The sequence below is a fragment of the Talpa europaea genome (assembly GCF_964194135.1).
Source record: "Talpa europaea genome assembly, chromosome: 10".
NCBI lineage: Eukaryota > Metazoa > Chordata > Mammalia > Eulipotyphla > Talpidae > Talpa > Talpa europaea.
This window is the reverse complement of record NC_140077.1, coordinates 105372524-105388214: the sequence shown is the minus strand read 5'-3', so window position 1 is coordinate 105388214 and position 15691 is coordinate 105372524. Positions and strand designations below refer to the sequence as shown.

Here is a 15691-nt window from a genome sequence, read left to right as displayed (position 1 = left end):
AAATATATCTTTATTTAAAAAATTAATTTGTCATCTGATTGTTCTTTTCAAGGCCTGTGATCATCTACAAAGTATTGAAACTGCCCATGGAGTCAAAGTATTAGCTCTCATACACATTTTTCTGCTGGTTATGGTACCCGTTCATGTTCTGTTCTGGTTTTGAAGCCATGTCTGTGTGCGTCTTGCCCCTGGCAGGCCTGTCCTGGTTTGGGGGCTGTGACTCCAGGGTCCCCTTAGTCAAGGAAGTCAGGCTCTTGTGCCCCGCCAGCTCTGAAGCCTTGTGTTCTTCCTGCAGGCCCCTTCATCAGCGTGGTTCTGTCCAAGCTGGAGAACATGCTGGAGAACTCTCTGCATGTTAACTTGCTGCTTATTGGCATCATTACCCAGCTGGCCAGCTACCCCCAGCCCCTCCTGCGTTCCTTTCTGCTCAACACCAACATGGTCTTCCAACCGAGCGTCCGCTCGCTCTATCAGGTATGTGCACCCAGCCCACGGCCACACCTCTTGGCCCCTTTTCTCCTTCCCCTTTTTGTTTTGTTCTTTTTAACAAATCTCTCTGTTCTAATTCATTTGCTTCCCTGCCCTGTCCTATGGCGCTGGTTGTTTCGATTATTCTAGAGAAAATGCAAAGCTTCATTTAGTTTGATGTTTCGAGGGTGCCCTACCAAGAACGCCCAGGCAGTTAAAAATGAGCACATGCCTGGTATCATAGAAGTTCCTGCAACGAGGGCCGCACCTGAGAGACATTGAAAACCGAGGGTGGGATTCTGTTGTGAAGCATTAACTTCATTAATGTGGTTTTTGACAGGTCCTTGCATCTGTGAAAAACAAGATAGAACAGTTTGCGTCTGTGGAGAGAGACTTCCCAGGACTCCTCATACAAGCCCAGCAGTACCTGCTCTTTCGTGTGGACATGTCCGACATGACCCCTGAGTCACTCACCAAAGGTCAGCCAAGTCCCCCCCGTGTCTCCTCGGCAGCACCTGCATTTCCCCAGCCTACTTATTTGGCTTCACAGATGCTGCACTGGCTCCTGGGCCCTAAAAACATCTAAATATAGTTTCATTTCGACCCAACAGAGACGAACTTCTTAAGTGTCCTTAAACCTAAAGAGAGACTGCCCCACTCACGCCTGACCTGGCCCCGGTTTGAAGGTTTTAGGGGCATTTCTTTGCCTCGCTGAGAGCAGCTCAGTAAGGAGCGAGGTGAGGTCCGTGCCAGGGCTGCCTAGGTACCTGCGACATGGAAGCAGAAGGAGCTTTGTGTGCACACCTTGAGCCAATTTTCGGCCTGCCCTACCTCGAGGAAAGCATCCGTTCTCTTTATTATGTTTTCAGAGACTCTCGGGCCAATAATGAGTGTGTTTTAGTACTTCAGAAGGAAAAATTACTCATTGAGACTGGAAGAAGTAAGCTTTATGCTTAGCTGTAGATTCCTGAGGCTGCCTTTTTATCAGCTCTGGAGGCGTTAGGCTGGGGGTCTGGGGGGTGGGGGGTGGCAGGTGGCAGGTGGGTGCTGAGCAGGAAGCTGAGTGGGCCTGCCTTGCCTGCTTTAAGCTCAGGTTGGGTGAACTTGAGGACCAGCTGTCTTCTGAGCTGTGACTTTGTCTTTGGTGGGTGCCAACTTAGGAAATGCCGGTGCTACTCTGGCTTTTCCTTATCTCCTCACTGACAATGAGGCTTCTTTGTGACAGGTAAGCAGTGTGGAGAGTGGGGCTCTGAGTCCTCAGCTAATAAAGGCCTGTGATCAGAGACAGGACTGACAGCCAGAGGCAGAAATATGACTCAGGGCAATTTTTAAACCTTTAAAGGAAGCTGCAAAGACCCCAGAACCGCCAAGGCCTGCCCTTGCCGCTGTGTGGCTACTTGATCTTGGTCACGAGGCCTCACTGGGCCTCATGTTCCCCAACTCTTAAATGAAGGCTTTGTTTTTCATCTCTCAGTCCTTTCTAGCCATAGGACTGTGGGTGTGAAGAGCCCTTACCACTGCAAGGCAGCTTTTGAAAACACAGGTGCGCCTGCTTTGCTGGCAAATGAGGGGCGGGGTTTAAGCCTGGCCCTTGGAAAGTGCAGTCAAAACCTTTTGTGGAAGAAGGTGGACTGTGGGCCCACAGGGCTGCCACCGCAGGCATGTGGGCTGTGGCGGGCTCCTCCTGACCAGGAGTGTGCTGTAAGGGAGGGTGTCAGTTAGCAGAACCAGCCAGTGCAAAACTCCATCACTGGAAGCCATTTAGGAGAGCTCGGGAGTCGTGTGCTGTCTGGTGTTTGCTGAGCTGGGCTAGGCCAACTGGTCTTGGCTGGACTCGTGAGTGAGTTGCCGTCAGCCAGTGGTTGGATGTCTGGGGTGCCCTCCTCGTGTTAGTGGGGATGAAGGGGTTTGTGTGTCTCAGCCTTGGCCTTCAACATCACAGCTGCAGGCTTGCATATGTGACAGCAGGAGCATCCACAGTCTTCTGTTGAGGCTCCAGCTTGGAAAGCCAATTCTGCCGCATCCATTGGCCAGAGACGGTCACTGGTTAGAGAAGTCTGCAACGGAGCAAGCCTCCCTCTTGCAAAGAGCAATGGCCATTTCTGCAGTCCTCCAGAGGTGACTTCAGCCTCCCAGGGTGGCACTGTGAATCTGTCTTTGTTTATATTTCATAGTTTGCAAAGTGCTCTCCCAGGCAGCCAGGTTTTATTTTCAAGCAGTGAAGTGGGCACAGTAGGCACCGTCAACTTCATTTTCATGTAAGGAATTAGAGGCTTGAGTCAGCCAGGATCACGGAGCTCAAGAGCCTTCCCTGACTCGCTCGCGGGACAAGTGCACTCACCCCGACCGGCTTCTGATGCTCTCCTTGACGAGGGGCCCCTTAACCCACAGGGGTGAGAGTGGTGGAGTAGAGGTGCGGGGGCCCCTCTGGCCTTGTGCTGTGTCCTGGCTGCCAGGTATGTGCCGTGGGGACTTGGTTCCCACTGTGCAAGTTGGTCCAGTTACTCAGCTGTGGTTGGTGCTTTCAGACGTCTGTGGCACTCAGGGGACGCTGACTTGTAGGAAGTGTCTCAGGATACAAGACTTTCTTTTTTTTTCAACAGTTGTCTTTATTTATTTATTTATTTTTTAACAGAGGCATGTTTTATTTATTTATTTGTTTGTTTTGTTTATACAAGCACTGGGTACAGTCAGAAGTGCGGGAGGGTGAGAGAATTCACCAGAGCCAGAGCGGGGAGCAGAGCAGGCAGAAGGACCGAAGTACACTGCTGAGGGGAGCAGCGGGCGGCAGGAGAGGTCTGCGCGCCATGTGGGACCCTCCACCGGTGGCCGGGGAGCAGCCGGGGATCGAACCGGCGGTTTAGAGGCCACAGGCATCTTCGCAACCCAGCGCTCAACTGCTGCGCCACCGGGGAGGCCCACAAGACTTTCTTTTAACAGCGTTTTTCAGATTGAGGTTCTGACTTCTCCTTGGGTAGCAAAATGACACCCTCCCTCTACTTCAAGCAGCTCTAAACTCGCTGAGTGAGAAGGGTTCGTGCCATGCAAGCGCTGAGAAGCCACACGTGCAACGTGGTAGCCCATCATGAGTTGCTCTCCCCTGGACGTGGCGATTTGGAAATAGGAACCCGGGTGCTTGGCCAAATATTGGGGCCTCCATTTTCTGTGTGCCATTCACTTTGCTCACTTTGGTTCACAGTCTGACAAGGTGATCAGTGGGCCGTGGATTTCTCTGCTACCTTCTGAAATCTTCCCAGCGCTAGTCTTGAAAAGCTTCAGTGGCAGCTTTTGAGAGAGCCGCTCCTGAGTGGGACGTTTATCTCCCCCGCCCCGCATACTGCCTGCTGTCCTCTCCAGCACTTCTGTGCACTTGCTGAGCCCTTTTACAGGACCCCAAACTCAGGCACCAGAGCCACCTGCTCAGTCATGCAGGTACCTGTGTTCCCTGGGCTCCTGGCAGCCCCGCTGAAAAACGAGTCTCCCCTCTAAGGCTTCAGACAGAAGCAGAAGTCTCGGTGGCTGCTGTGCCGAGCAGTGGGCTTCTTGCCAGCCGCCATCTTCAAATCCTTGTGGCTATTGGTCTCTGAGGCTCAGCCACTTACCAAGCTTTTCATTTTCCCCTGGAATACTTTTTAAACCAAAGATTGCATTTCTTTATATTTATTTTCAGAGTCCTTCCTTTCACTGCTCTCTAGTAGGGAGGACACTTACAGAAAAGGAAACTGAGGCATTGTTAGCTGGCTGCCAGTGAGGACCACCGCTTGGTCTCCTCACTTTGGAGTTGGGAGCACAGTGGTGCTTTGTGACCCAACAGGCCAGCCCTGGGCAGAGTAGACACTGAAGGATGCTCCAGCAGGCCTTGTCTCCCTCCCTCAGTGCGGTCCTGCCTTTATTAGTGAAAACAGCTTTGATTGTTGGATTCCAGCTGGGTAAATGAGCCTCAGCAATGACACTTTAAATTCATGGATCGAGCTAGATAAATGAGGCACAAAAGCCCTTTGAGGGGGGACAGAGGAGTGAATTTGAAAGAGAAAGATGGAAAGAAGGAACTGAAGTGGCTCCAGGGAGCTCTGGTGGAGGCAAGACCTGATGTTGGCCAGTTCCTGCCTTCCTGCCTTCATTCAGCAAATGTTGATTATGTTCTGTGACTACGGGGAGTATGTTGTTGGGGGGGTAAGAGGGGGGTAGTTGGAAGGCCCAGCTCTTAGAAACCTCAAAGCTAGTAGGAGGGAAAAAGCATAAATAGCAAGGCTAAAGGGCAGAGCAGGCCTTAGTTGGTAATTAAAGTGGGGTGGAAGGCTGGACTAGGGGTTACTTCTAGAGGCAGGAAGCAGGAAGTGCTCCGTGCAGCAGGCTGAATTGATAAGCTGTGGTGGCTCACACTTATCAAACGGTCCCTGTGTGCATTACACCTACTGAAGCATTTAATCCTTACAAGAGCTCTCAGAGCTTTTGACAGACGAGGACATAACAGTCCAGAGAGGTACAGTGACGTGCCCCATCTCACCAGCCAATGAGTGGCAGAGTCTGGGCTCTTCACCCCGGTGCCTCTTAGGCCTAATAAGGCCCGGTGTGCAGAGATGGGCCAAGGCACCCCAGTGAGGGAGCAGCGGGAACAGCGGGAACAGCGTGGCACTTGGTCTGGGATTTGTGCCCGGTCCCCACTGGCATCCAGGCCAGCTTCCTTTGTGAGCGGCAGGGCTGCAGAGTTCGGGTGGGGTGCGAGGGATGGGCTCCAAGTTGGCATAGGCTCAGCGATGTCAGTTCTGTGGTCCACACCCTGTCGTCACATGTGTGAATTTCCTCTGAAAGGTAGCAACAGTTAGAGTCCCAACTTTTCTAGTTCTTTATGGCACGAGCTGTGATAAGCTTTCATCTAGGATATTTAAAGCAGTAAAGTGGAGGATTTTTTTTTAACACTGAAGACTATAGTAGTGAGATGTGGAAAGTACTATAAATGTCAAGAATTTTTAGTACCGTAGTTAAGCAACACTCTGAGAAGAGCGTTGAAAAATGGGATTGAATTCTAAAAAGCAGCCAAAATAACGAAGGGCTTGAATAGAATGATTTATAAGGAGTAATGAGGCAGTTTGAGTAGGGGATAGCAGGCATGCATAATTCTTATAAATACATGAAGGTTAGAGATGTCCAAGAGTTAAATAGGGACGTCGCACCTTTAAATTAATAAAGCTGATTTGATATGAACATGCAAATCTCTTGAATGTGTTAAATTTTGGGCTCATAGACCGATGTCACTGAAGCTGACATTGAACCCCCAGGAATCCTTCCTTGAATTATGGAAGGACTCGAGATGCCTGGTGCTGACTCTAGAGGCCCACAGTTGTGGGGAGGCCCAGTGTGGTGACTTCCTCTCATTCTCCCCAACCTTTCAAAGTCTTCTCCCACTCAGTTTCCTGCAAAGAGTGGGAGGTCCTGGCTAGCCGATTCAGTCACCAGGGAGCCCCAGAGGCTGGAGCAGGAGCTCACGGTGTGAGCATGGTGTCACTGTCACCCCAACCCTGGAGGCTGAGACAGTGGACACATCCCTAAGTAACTAGGGAGGGAGCAGAGCCTGGAAGAGTCTCATAACCCTAGATTCTCGCCACAACTTCTGCACAAACAGCCTTACACAGGCTTTCAGATGAAACCCCGTCCTACGCTGGAGGGTGTCTGCCGGGCAGATCTGTGTGCTCAGGGCTGTGCCTGAGACCAGGCTTTACAGGGCCTGAACCCCTGACCCAATGTGTCACCAGCAGCACTTCGCCCAAGAGGTGGGGTGAATTTCACGGCCCTGGAGGGGTCACATGACGGTCTTCGTTCTGGTTCCAGATTCCACTCAGGAGGCTTCCAGGACTGGAAGCAGCAAGAACCTTCTGGATGGTCCCCCAAGAGTGCTCCAGCCCTTCCTGACAAACAGAGCCAAAGTGATCGGGGCACCCCCCAGCCTGCCCCTGCCTGTGAGGAACACCATGCTGGCCGCTGCCCTCTTCCCGGAGTTCCTGAAGGAGCTGGCCGCCCTGGCCCAGGAGCACTCCATTCTGTGCTGCAAGATCCTGGGAGACTTGGAGGATTGTTGCTAGCTGTTGGTTTTTTTTTTTTTTTTAATAGAGGGTCCTGTTTTTTAAGGTTTTAGTATCTTGACTGAATGTTAATGCAAAGCTGCTTATGACAATTTCTACTTTGATATTTCCTGAAAATACTTGATTTGTGGAGAGGGACTTCTCTGCCTCCCTCCTCTCTCTTCTCTGGCCGGGTCTTTCCACCGTACGTTGTACAGAATGTAAGTCTCATAAGCTGGTGGCTCCTTTGCTCAGTTTCCCCTCCTCCTGTTTTCTGGTTGTTACTCCCCCGCCTGAGTCACTCGCCCTTGCAGCTTAGATCACACCATGTGAATATTGGGCTTTAGCGGCTCCTGGGAGTGTCCCCCTCAGAGGCTGGCTCTTCAGCAGCACGTGAAGGACACGTGTCTGCTCCTGCTGCCTTCTGCATGTTGGCTTCCCTGCACAGAGGGGAGCGTGGCGACGCGCGTGGGGCCCAAGTCGTACGTTCCTTTGGGTTGTCTCCTGCAGACTTGCGTTCTGCGGCCTTCTGCGCAGGCAAGTCCATCGGTCCCAGCTGCCGCCTGTAAGTCCCATAGAGCCCGACAGAATCTGGAACGCGGGGAGTTTTTCTGGTTGCCTGAGAGCTTTCTTTAATCAGTGTATCACTGCCTACACGCTGCACATTGCCTTATTTTAGTAAGACTTGCCCGCACCTGAAATACACCTATGCACACAGTTACTTCGGTATTTTTAATTTGATCAGATGAAGAGAGTGTGGTGTCGTGTAACTTGTGGAAGAAGACAGCCATCATTATTTTTTGTTTTATGGAAAACAAACACATTAATTTGTGAAGCTATTTCATAGTGGGTTTTTTGGGGGGGGGTAAGTATGGAGTGTGGGGGGACAGGATGAAAGCAAACTAAATGCAACCTGTAAAAACACTGGTAATTACTTTAACTTGTGTTTGCTTCGTCTAATCTGTTGCACTTTGTAGAGAAACAGGAGGTGTCCGTCCCTCTGGGCGCTGGGGTGGGTGCAGACAGGCCACGGGGAGCGGGCCCTGCACAGCCCAGCGCCTGCTGGTGACTCACTGCGCACAGAAACCCTACCTTCTGAGTAATGGGGTTCATGAGAAGGCCCCATATGATGTGTTAGCCCCTCTCGGCTGCTTTTCAGCCTTCTCCGAGAGATGCAGTCACGCCGAAAGTGGTGATCTCAGTCCGCCACCCAGACGGGGAGCACCCAGCATCACTGCGGGTGAAGAGGGAGGCCCCAGACAACTGACAGCGGAGGATTTTCAGTTCTTTTCCCTGGGGGCAGGTGGAAAGCAGGGGCCTCTTTACTTGGAGGGAAGTTGGAAGCCCCAGCCAGCTATTCTGTGGGGGGGCATCCCGCAGAGCCTAGCTGCGTCCGCGGGTGCAGCTGTGCCTCTGGAGCGCTGACCGGGGTGGCCACAGTCGTGTTCCCAGCACAGGTGGGGCGTGGCAGAAGGGTCTGCATCTGGGAGACCCTGCAGGGCAGAGGCTGACCCTTTGTGTCCCAGGGATCTTGGAGCAGCTGTGCGTGGAGAGAAACAGCCGGCCGTGGCGTGAAGACCCCCGGAGACGTGCCTGGGCTGCGTGACTCTCAGGAGCCAGCCTCATGGTGCCTGAGTCTAAGCAAGAAGCCAAAGATACTGATTCTTTCCACACTTCTCGCTTCACATTCGTGGGTTCTAGAAAACCGGTTTGCCCAGCTGCGTTGCAGCAGCAGGCCTGGCTTCACCTGGATTGGCACCACCCGCCAGTCTCCGTTAGACAAGCAGGTGGCTTCAGGTAAAAAGAGAGAAAGGGGAGCAGAGAGCTGGGAGGTAGGCTGTAATTTATTATCCCTAGCGTTGTTTTGCACAAGTATTTGTCTTCCAGTTTTGACTTAACCAAGAATGTAAAATGCTGAAGTCCCATCTGGAAAAGGTATTCTTTAGCTTTGCGGTGTGATTTGCTCTTCTCTCCATGGTCTGGTGACGGTGTCGAGTCTTCCTGAGTCCGTGTTGCTTTATGACAGAGCGCCACGGTCCTCTGTGGAAGGTACCCGGGGAAAGAGATTGATTTGAGGAAGACACTTAAGTGTTTTTGAAATAGGTGCGGAGGTAGACTGACTTTACAGGAGACCGAGATGTCCAAGGTTCGGGGTGAGAGGCAGGGAAGTTTCACTCCCAGGGTGGGGTGCTGGGAACAATCCCACATGACTCATCGCCTTCCCTAATGTCCTGTTAGGAAGTGGAAATGGCTCATGTTCTGAATCCATCTCAGCTGCCTCCTACTGAGCCTCAGGTCCAGGGTTTTTCAATATGAAATCAGAAAACTGACCTGGAAATACATTACAGAGAATCAGAAAACCCTCGTGGCTGAATAATCGGCAGGTGGGTTAGGTGAGGGTGGCTCAGGGCAGGGGGTGGACATGCCAGCGGTACGTCAGCAGAGATCTGAGGCTCCAGGAGGAGAAGACAGGCCTTGAGGGGCTGGGGGGGCACTGATCTAGGCAGATAGGAAGGGGCCGTACAGCAGGTGACTGACACAGGAGCTCCTCAGTGGGAAAACAGATCCTGGTAATGAAGTAGAATATTCCGGCCAGAAGGTAACAGGCGAGGCCCTTATAAATACCATTTGTTGCAGTGTGTTGGGGAGGACGATTAAAACTAGCTGGCCTGCTTGTAGATACGTGTGGAAGAGTTCAGGGGACAAGTCCAGGCTTGCTGGACAACAGTGGGCATAGCCCTTTGGCTCTGTCCCTGAGGGTGGCACTGCCGTGGCTTGACTGATGGTCCGGGCAGGAAGGCGAGTCAGGGGCTCCTGGAATGTCACAGCATCAACCTCCATTCATAAGACTGAGTTTGTGGCTCACAGCCCCGGGATAGTTAATACTGGCTTTTGGAAATGGCTAAGTAAATGTTTTTAAAATGTTAAAGAAATTTTAGGTTGAGTTTAGCCTCAAATACATTTCATGGGGGTAAATGAACAATTTTCCTGCCATGACACGGGGATGGTGGCGCAGTTAAGTAGAAATGTGATTTTAGCAACAGGTACTCTCCTCCCGGGGTTTACAGGACTCATGGCACATGCCCCACTTTACTTGGAATTCTCCGGGAAACACCGCGGAGCACCAGGTTGGAACTGGCATCTCCATCACGCGTCGGGAGGATGCCTTCAGTTCTTTATGGGTCCTGAAGAATGGATCCTTAGCAGGTGGCTTTTATTTAGGTCAGATGTAGTGATTTTCAGCCCAAGAAGACATCACGAGGCCAGGGTGTTGTCCGGGAAAGCATCCTCTTGGGACAAGAAGGGGAGACGTTAATATTTGGGTTGCCTGTTCCATTTGGGCCTCCCGTTTCTCAGGGTTGGAAGATGTCCCGGACCAGCTTGACAGTCGATTACCAGACCCCTTTAGAGTATTGGGGTTGTGGAGGGGCTGCCCCGCTGACCCCGGATCAGTGTGCCCTAGTGGCTTTTGTGGGGACGTGCTGCTCTCTCGGGGGTGGGGCTGGGGGTGGGGGTGAAGTTACATTGGGCAGCATTCACTCTGGTTCTCGTTCCAGGGCAGTTCAGTTTAGCTGCTAATTACCCGCCCCCTGTTTACGGCATGGCTGTCCTCTGGCCATTGTTATGGAGCCCTCTCTGGTAGGGCGGCTGCTAGTGCATGTGCTGCTCCGTCGCGGACCCAGGCTGCTGTGATTTGTGACTTGGTGTGACTCCTGGCCAGCTCTGCAGTCTACTCTTCCTGGAAACGGGGTCCTCTGGGAGCTGAGGCCCCACCCGCTCTAAGCCATTAAGAAGACAGTTTCGGGTCCCTTCTTGCCTCCACTGGCAGAGTGTAAATCACAGGACACTAATTTTCCATCAAGGAACAGCTTAAAACTGAACGCCGTCAAGCCAGTTTAACTTCATTACTGAAATCCTATCCTTGAGGAGTTGGCTTCCTCACCCTCCTCGTTTTCTGAATGACCATCATAAACCTAATGCTTTACAAAGAGCTCTTGAGAGATTAAGAATTGTTTTTAGGATAATTTTGCCTCTGAAAACCCTCTACGTTCAGGCGTTTACTAGCCATTACTTCTTTTGGAGGACAGATCATCCTGGTGGCTGATGAACTGGAGAGACAGTGAAAGATTTGGGGGGAGGGGCATTTTCTAGGGGAAAGGAGGTCAGCAGCCAGGTCAGGGGAGCCTGCTGTTCTTTGCCTTTTGTGCTCAAGAGGAGGGTGGTTTTGCTAGAACTGACCCTTTCTGTCCCACAGGTCACTGTGAGTTTTGTTCCCTATCTTATGAGTAAACCTGACTCACTGTCACCCACATGAATAACAAGACTGTCAGCATGAAATTGATAGGAATTCCAGGCATCTTTTGGGGAGCTTCAAATTACCATGTCATTTCAGCACCTGACGGGGGAGTTGGAAGCTCCTAGGCTTGATATAAATTTCATGGAGCTGCAACTGCAGACATCTCTGCTTTTCAGCTCATCTGCTGGCTTTTTATTGGGCAAAGTGTACAAACAGCCTACCCTCTATAACAAGGCCCTTTTTTCGCCCTGGAGGTATTTTAAAAGAAGGAACTTGGTGATGATTTTACTTAAATGATCACAGTGTAGGGCCAGCTCTGTTCACAAATAATCTGAAAGTGCATTTGTCTAAAATCTGCTGAAGAAGGCCAGCAGCCCTTGCACGCTGCTGTTGGTAATACTCATTATGTAGAATCCTGGAAACGGTGCAGCTAAATTCAACTGAAATGAAAAAATGTAAATTGTGGGTCATAGCCATGAACTATATAATTGAATTAGCCAATTCCAAGTTCTAGGAGTGTGTCCATATTCAAAATTCTATAGCCTTCTTCCAGATTAGCAGTAAGCACAAAAAAAGGGAGGGAGCTCAGCTAAAATATCTGTAATTTGGTATGAATAATGGTCCATGTTCTTTTTCCTGGGCCAGCTACACCTTGAAATGTAGGCACGCAAGTTTGCCTTGATGTGTAAGCCTAAGAAGCTCCTTCCGAGACCCAGACACCCAGAACCTGGCAACACCAGCCTCACATGCAAGCAAAAGGCTGCCCTTAATTTTGCTTTAGAAATTTAACTTTTACTGAATACTCACGCTGTACCAGGTGGCTTGCTGAGGGGGATGTCCTGCTCTGCAGCCAGAACCAGCCGACACCCTTAGCAACAGAGCAGAGTGGGTTCAGGCTGACCTGGGGGGAGCCAGCTTTCCAGCAAATCCCACCCTCACACTCCCCACCGCAGTCGCCTCACCTATGGTGTGGTCTTTTAATGAGATTTCCCCCGAATGGCAAAGAACCAGGCTAAGTCCACATGCATGCAAAGATGTATTTAAAATTGTATTTCACCAAGCAGAGCCCTACTTTGTGAATTTCCTAGGGTGTTATGTAAACATTTTTCCAAAAAATCTAGTCAGGTTCCAAGTAAAGTACCTTATCTGTGGTTTGTTTTTTTACTTTTTGGTCCTGTTAGCAGTTTTAACAACCTAACTGTCTGATTTTTGTGATTTTGGAAATGGGCCTTCAAGACAACAGGCAATTGGTGTAGCTGGACATCAGCATTGTAGAGATCAAGTCTTTCGACAACGGCATTTTCCTCCCAAAATGCTCACTCCATAGTACAGTTTACACTTGACATAATAGTCTTATTGACTCTTTATCTGGCTGTCCCCCTGGTCTTCCCCTACCCCCATTTTAGGTATATCCTTGATTTGAAATGCTCTAGTAAGGTCCTTGCATGCTTTCTGTAAAGTTGAATGAGTAAGAAGCCAGATCTTTGGTGAAAATGGGCTTTGTAAAATTAAACATTATTATTTCTTACAAAATAATGTTCCCCCCCAGGTTCCAATCTGAGACGGCCTTTGCCTGTATGTAATTCACAGACTTTCAGAGTGAGGAGAGAAAAAATGGAAATATTTTAATTTTAGGCCCAGTCGTTTTTAGTATTGCAGCGGATTCCAGGGCACATGCTTTCCTGGGTGATGTAACTTATTCTCTTAGAATTCAGTCACTAATTTCGCAAAATTCATCTTTCTTTAAGCCTTACTTCTCACCCAACTGGCTTCTTTTCTGGTTCTGGCGGGGACAGGGAACACTTCTGTTACTGTCTTAAGGACGTTCCCAGCAATTGCCTACAGCCCGGGACTCAGCGGTTGCTGGACGGGCGACGGGGGAGCCCCATTTCCTCATGTTTCCCAGCTGCCAGGGAACACCATTCATGATGGAGCTGCCTCCACTTTGTCTGGAGGATTCAGTGTAAAATCAGGGCCGCCAATGACTTGGTTTCCTTGCTTATGCACCATTTATTCGAGATGTGCTTTTTTTAAAAAACTATCTCTGTAAAATCGGTCCTTAAGCATTGGGAGTCAGAGGTCACAAAGGGTGTGAGCAGCAAGGGCACCCGTGTGACAGAGGAGCAGTATTACTGTCATGAGAACGGGGTGACGGCCACCCAGCCATCACGGAGACTGTTGACGGCACCACAACTACTGTTAAAGGTCAACACTTTGATTTACTAGTTTATCATCTCATTTTTTTCCGGGCAAAACAAATCAATTTAATGTTACAGCTTTTTCTCTTTTTATCTTTTTTTGACCCCAGGATGGGGCGGGGGAGTTGTCAACTGCACAATCTTTGAAGTGTAAGTTAATTTTTTATGTGATATTCAGTATATATTTTATTCATTAAATTTATTTGAAAACTTTGTCATCTTTTTTCACACACACAAAATTATCAGACGTCTGCTGTGGGATCCCAAGGGCGCTGAAGGGCCTCCTCACAGGGGTGGGCAAATATCAGCCCCTCCCACCCTCACGAGACCCCTAACGAGCGTGCTCACGCGCTCTCCTCGCTCTTTCATCAGATCCGGATGAACCTGTGTTCGGGTCTAAGGCACTGCTGTCTCTTCATCACGGCTCAGCCCCAGCATCTAGAACAAAGCCGGTTCCTTGGACGTGCTCACATTATTTGTGGAAGGAAGCCGGGCTGCAGAGCTTGCGTAGGCAGGGGAAGGGTATGCCCGGTGGTCTGTTCAGAGCCACTAAGCCCCAAAGGTGCCGTCTCCTAGCCACCGGCCACAGCCATCTCCTGCCCTCATCGAGGAGCCATGTGGACGGCAGGGGGTGGAAGGGGAATCAGATGCAAGGGTTCAGTGCGGCCGAGGGCTCGGGGTAGGGGCTCCGGCTCCACTCCCGTGCTGCTGCGCTGTCCTGCGAGGACCCGGCGCGTCTCCTGACAACAGCTGCTGCTCCAAGATCTCCTTGATGGCCCGCGGGTCTGCTCGGTTGAGAGTGGCTTTTCGGGCCAACCCGATCAGTTTGTTTATAGCTCGAGGGTTTCCCTTCTTCACATCCATTACCTTTAACGATGTTTTAGAGGAGAAAACAAAGAGAGTCAAACCTCAAGATCCTAAATGAGGGTTTACATGGACTTAACATTTTTTTTTCTATTAGAAATAAAGTGAGAAAAGAAAAAAAGGGGAAGCGGTGGGCTTCGGAGGAGGTTTCGAGGCTCCTGTCGGAGGAGCTGTGTCTGCTCTGCCACCTGATTAAAATGGACAAGGGGCGCTGATGCTGGTGCTACGTCAGGCCTGAGCGCTGCAGCGAAGCTGGCACCACAGTGACAGTGACAGGAGGACACGGCGCTTCCCCGGCCTCGAATGAGGGGCGCCTCCTCCCTCCCAGGACTAGTCAGGCCTGTGCTCAGCGAAGGGGTGCTCAGCAGGCCTGAATCCCGGTGACTTCCTGCCCCACTCCTGCCCAGAAGAGCCCTTTACTAGAAAACCAGTCAGCAGGACGGCGACTCCGAGCACGTGGGCGGGCGTGCGGGGCCCGAGCTGCCCGTGCTGGGTGGGGACTGCAGAGGCAGGCGGCGGGGGGTGCCCTGCAAACAGCCGCTGCAGTGTTGTGATCGCAGTAACCGCCATGAGGGGCCGTGCTCAGGAGCACAGAAAAGTCGGAGCTAAGCGTGTCCTGGTCAGGCACACGGGTGAAGCCGCGTACGGCGCCTGCACGACCGCATTGCCCCTCGCTCTCCTCATCGGGAGCGCGTCACAGCTGTGAGTGCCCCGGCGAGCTGCGGGGTGGGTGGGTGTTCCTCTGAAAGAGATGCCAGCCGTTTTTTCCCCCGCTGAAAAATCTCTCTAGACAGTATGATGAGACTTGGGGGGAGACTGACTTCAGCTTTTCTGTTTTGCTCCATGTTCGGAGCACAGAATGCCAGTGGTTTTCAGCTGTGCTGTCAAGGAGTTTCTCCGTAATTTACAAATAATTTTCCTTTCTGCTTTTCTTCTCACCTCTAAAGACACGAAGCTAAAGTGTCTGCTTCCCTTTTCCCCCGATGCAGTCACGCCTGTTGGCTTTTTACCAAGATCCTCCTTACAGAGTAGGGCTCCCCCCAAGGCAGAACACGCTGGCCCCGGGAGAGGGGCCCTGCCTGGGGTCGGAACCCGGATGCGGGGGGCCTTGAGGATGGCCCTCATGATGGCAGCGCCAGGGCAGGGTTCTGGGGAAAGCTGTACTTGTCAACATTCACCAGTTTCCTTCCCAACCTTACCTGAAAACTGACAGAAATAATTAGGATATTGCTGATAAAAGGGGGCCAGCCATTATTAGAAAGGGCCTCCGAGGTGAGCGGGGAATAGCGGCGGCTCCGGGAGGTCCTCGGCCGGCCTGCAGGCAGCCCCTGACTCTGGCTGCCCTGAAGTCCCTCGTCCCCGGCTGTAGGGTAAGTGATTCATCAGGCTGTGGCGCCACTAGCCTCTGTGGCTGTCGCCTTCGGCCTTGACTGTGCTAACGCAGAAGGCACTTGGGAGTGTGGCACCGGGCACGTGAGCTGATTGTGGCCACCTGAAGTATGGTGGGGGCATGCGTAAGGGTGCACACCTGAGCCTAGAGGCCAGCGGGATATAAGGGCGGCATCACAGAGGCAGAGGACCGCTACGAGAGGAAGTGTGAGTACAAGAGGCGAGACTATGAGAGAACAACAGGGCGCCTAGAGAAAGCGTACCGACTCGTGGAGGGCTGGGATGCTCAGCTGCCTGCCTGCCTCCCAGCACCCCTGCCCAACCCGTGCCTGCCTCCTTGCACGCCAGCTTCCCTGCCTGGTGTGCCTGGTTCCCTGAGAGCATGAAAGCCTGAAAAATCTACTGAGGGCGCCTGG

At 51.4% G+C, this 15691-nt stretch overlaps 2 protein-coding genes across 2 annotated transcripts in view; one reads left to right on the top strand and one right to left on the bottom strand.

The window, feature by feature from the left end:
• The window catches only part of FHIP1A (FHF complex subunit HOOK interacting protein 1A), a gene marked incomplete at its 5' end in the record, with an annotated part of 74359 nt that extends 67553 nt beyond the window's left edge, over positions 1 to 6806 (top strand). Inside the window, 3 exons of the mRNA XM_084245233.1 lie at positions 296 to 474; positions 809 to 947; positions 6298 to 6806. Of these exons, the coding sequence (XP_084101359.1) occupies positions 296 to 474; positions 809 to 947; positions 6298 to 6548 (569 nt within the window). The 3' untranslated portion in view covers positions 6549 to 6806. The remainder of the gene's footprint in view (positions 1 to 295; positions 475 to 808; positions 948 to 6297) is intronic.
• Positions 6807 to 13679: 6873 nt separating this feature from the next.
• The window catches only part of GATB (glutamyl-tRNA amidotransferase subunit B), a gene marked incomplete at both ends in the record, with an annotated part of 57826 nt that continues 55814 nt past the window's right edge, over positions 13680 to 15691 (bottom strand). Inside the window, one exon of the mRNA XM_084245592.1 lies at positions 13680 to 13889. Within this exon, the coding sequence (XP_084101718.1) occupies positions 13680 to 13889 (210 nt within the window). The remainder of the gene's footprint in view (positions 13890 to 15691) is intronic.